A 3432-nucleotide genomic window follows, 5' to 3' on the forward strand; every position below is an offset into this window, starting at 1 on the left:
CCCGGCTTCTGCAGGTCCCCACGGCCAAACAGCCCCGGCAGAACGGGGGCGGGTTCCCGCGCGCGGTGGAGTCTCTACGAACTCGCAAGCGCCAAACCCACCAGCAGCTACCGGCCCTGGCCCGCCTGCCTGCCGATCCCTCAGCCGCACCTGCGTCCCGGCCCGGCTTCCCTTCCCACTCCCCTCTGCTCGGCACCCCTGGGAAGGCTGTGCCCACACCGCGGCCGGAGGTGTTCCTGGCACCTGGCTCGGGGCTGCCCGCCGCACCAAGCGCCCCGGCACTGGCGGAGAACCGGCTTCCCGCCCTGGCGCTGTTCCCAGAGGCGCGCCGAGCTCCGCGCGAAGCGAAGCGGACACCAGAACCACGAGGCTCGCCCTGTTTTTAATGAAATCCCTAACACTTTGAATTAACGGAGACTCCATGCCTCCCACAGTCCTTCGGCCGTGGGTGACGCTTAGTCACCACCTACATCCTCAAACACAGACACGAACGCTAACGCGACACAAGAGGGATTTTCAAAAAAGCCCGGAGGGAGGAGCCAGCCCACCCACAGCCCGCCCCGGCCACGCGCCTCGCGCCCTTCAAGGGCTCAGCGGGCGCGAACCCGCCAACCGCTCAGCGTTCCGCCAATCACCACGCCTCCCACCTATTGCCCCGCCCTGCGCTCCGCCCCGGCCAATCATCAAGAAGCCACCGTTTGTCTCTCCGCCTCTCCCGCCCGCCCCCAACCGGCTGCAAGTTTGAAGCCTTCAAACCTCGCCGGCGCCCAACGGAGCGAGAGCAGCGCGCTGTATTTTTAGCTCCCCGGCGAGCAGCCCCACCCCCTCCCGCCCCGCCTTTTCGCCTCCCCAATGGGAGACGGAGTTTCCGACACGTCATCGCGCGGCTGTGCAAGAGCCGCCCAATCGGCGCTCGGAGAGAATGGCGTAATTAAAAAGCGGCGGAAGAAGATGGGAGGGTCATGACGCAGCGAGTTTCAGTCGTGACTTTTCCAGGGGCATCGCGGCGTCCCCTTTTTTTCCCTTTAAAGTAAAACGTCGCCCCGACGCACCCCCCGCGTATTTCGGGGGGCGGAGGCGGCGGGCCGCGGCGCGCGGAGGGGCGCCGCTGACGCGAGCCGGTCACGTGGGCGTGTTGTGGGGGGAGGGGCGCCGCCGCGCGGTCGGTTCCGGGCGGTTGGGAGCGCGCGAGCGAGCGAGAGGCAGCCGCGCCCGCCGCCGCCCCTGCTCTGTATGCCGCTCTCTCCCGGCGCGGCAGCCGCCGATCGCAGCAGCAGGAGCCGCCGCCGCCGCGGTTGATGTGGTTGGGCCGGGGCTGAGGAGGCCGCCAAGATGCCGCAGTCCAAGTCCCGGAAGATCGCGATCCTGGGCTACCGGTCTGTGGGTGAGTGGCCGGTGGCCGCGGGGCTCCCTCGCGCCGCCCGGGCCGGGGCCTCGCCTGGGCGCCGGGTCGTGCCGGGCCTGCGAAGTTTGGAGCCGGCGCGGCCATGTGGCGGGGCGGGCGGGGGCCGCGCGTTTCGTAACCACCATTTTGAGCGGAGGTGGTGGCGGTCGGGGCGGCGTCCGCGCGGGGCGAGGAGCTGCGGGAGCCGGGCGCCCTCCGTGGGCCGGGCAGGCAGGTGGCGGCGGGGCGGAGGGCGTGGGAGGCGCGGGGCGGGGGCCGCCGAGGAGTGGGGCTCATCTGGGGAAGTGAGGCGGCGCCGGGGAGCCGCGCGGGAGGCTCCCGCGAGGAAGGACTGAAACCTGCCTCCCCGCCTTCGCCGTGGGCGCGCGTGACCGGGGCTGGCGGTCTCCCCCACCCCGCCCCCGATGCAAGGAAAAGAAAGTCCGTGGGATTTTAACAAAGGAAGTGTTACCTCGGCTTCCTTCCATCTGCGGTGAAGTTTACCCTTGTAAAGAAAACTGGAGACTTAGAGGACGTTTGGGCACCGAACGCAAGTTTCTACCTGGGAAACCGAGGCGAGCCCCCAAAAGAGGCCTCTCTGGAGGCGCTCGAGATGCTGCCGGCGGCCGGGGTGGGAAGGCAGAGAGAAAGGAACGTCTGCTCTCTCGGTGCCCTATTTTTCCTCGGGAGGGAATAGGGTCAGGTACCCACAACCAGGCTGTTGAAGTCATTCCAGAGTCTTTTTGTTTTCTTTTCTTTCTTCCCCAGAAGGTTGATACGCATTTGAAACGATTCCTAGCAGTCGCCGTATTGCTGAATAAGGTGGCCTCGGGTCGGGTTGCGGGGGCGGACGGGATGCCACAGAACGAGCGTTTCCTGCCCTGTGCGAAGGCAGAGCGATTGAACTTAGCCACGCTTCAGGGTGAGGCTGTATTGTCTCTGACATCCGGCAGCCTGGAGAAATTACGTTCATCTTTTGGTGCCGTTTTGAAGTAACTCTATGGAAGACGTGCACTGGGCCACAGTTGGGGGGATGGGGAGGTGAAAGCGAGGGTTCAGAGGCTCCGGTGATTGCGGAACGGGGTGACAATAACTGCGGTGGAAAGCTTGTACCTGCCTGCCGCTCACTGGATGAACTCCCCTGCTGTGGTTTCCACGGCCGCCGCCAGGCGCTGTGCTCTTTGACCAAGATCGGCCTCTGCATGCTTACTCATCCTTTTACCACCTCTCTCCGTCGAGGGTAGCGGGGCGGGAGCATCAAGGGCTGAAAGAAGCTTGGCTAGAGATGCGGGGTGCCTAGAGTCGCAGGGGAACTCTTGTGCGATGCAGTGCTGAATCAGAAGGGATGAATAGGTGTGGCAGCTTTAACAGCTGCAGCCAGAAGTAACCACGAATCAAATGAAGGCATTCAAAGACACCAACTGTTCAAATATCAACATGGAACCTGGAAGCCAACCTTGATTGGCAGCCTGATTCATGCTCTTGTCTCTGCTCTCTTGATTTCCTCCTCTGCATTTTGCGGAGTTGGGACCGCGAAGTATCCTGGCTCTTGGGTGAGCCCTCCGAGTACTTATTGCCAAGTATTTGAAAATAGTAGACCCTGATAATCACGTTATAGGCCACAAGTACCTCGGCTACCTGATTTCAATGCAAGAGAATGATCCAAAGATCTTGACTTACCCTTTTAAAATGTTGAAATGGTAGCTTTAGTCTTGAGTGAGCAGGTCTAGTGTTTCGTCACTTTTTTTGCTAAAGAAGTTCCTTGTGTCCAGTTGAAATCCATTCTGTTTTATCTTCCCCCTAATTAGCGTCCTGAGGGTGGAGATGTGACAGGCCACCCCTTAGCCTTCTCTTCACAAACATTTATTTTAAACTGCTGCTTGTTAAATACTGTGGTAACTTAGTCTCCGGTGGGATACAGGGTCACTTTTATTCCCTATTTTCTGTCTTTAGTATTTCTTGTTTCTGCAACGTACTCCACTTGTCCATATTTATATTCAAGCGCAGTCATGATTAAACGATCTTGGAAAGGTTGGGTTGCTTCCAAT

The 3432-nt window shown here is 61.0% G+C and overlaps 1 protein-coding gene across 1 annotated transcript in view; it reads left to right on the forward strand.

The window, feature by feature from the left end:
• The first annotated feature begins 929 nt into the window (after positions 1-929).
• RHEB (Ras homolog, mTORC1 binding) overlaps positions 930-3432 on the forward strand; it is a 46976-nt gene continuing 44473 nt past the window's right edge. Inside the window, exon 1 of the mRNA XM_017520121.2 lies at positions 930-1384. Coding sequence (XP_017375610.1) covers positions 1333-1384 — 52 coding nt within the window. The 5' untranslated portion in view covers positions 930-1332. The remainder of the gene's footprint in view (positions 1385-3432) is intronic.

Source organism: Cebus imitator, unplaced genomic scaffold, assembly GCF_001604975.1.
Source record: "Cebus imitator isolate Cc_AM_T3 unplaced genomic scaffold, Cebus_imitator-1.0 Scaffold20, whole genome shotgun sequence".
NCBI classification, from domain to species: Eukaryota; Metazoa; Chordata; class Mammalia; order Primates; family Cebidae; genus Cebus; species Cebus imitator.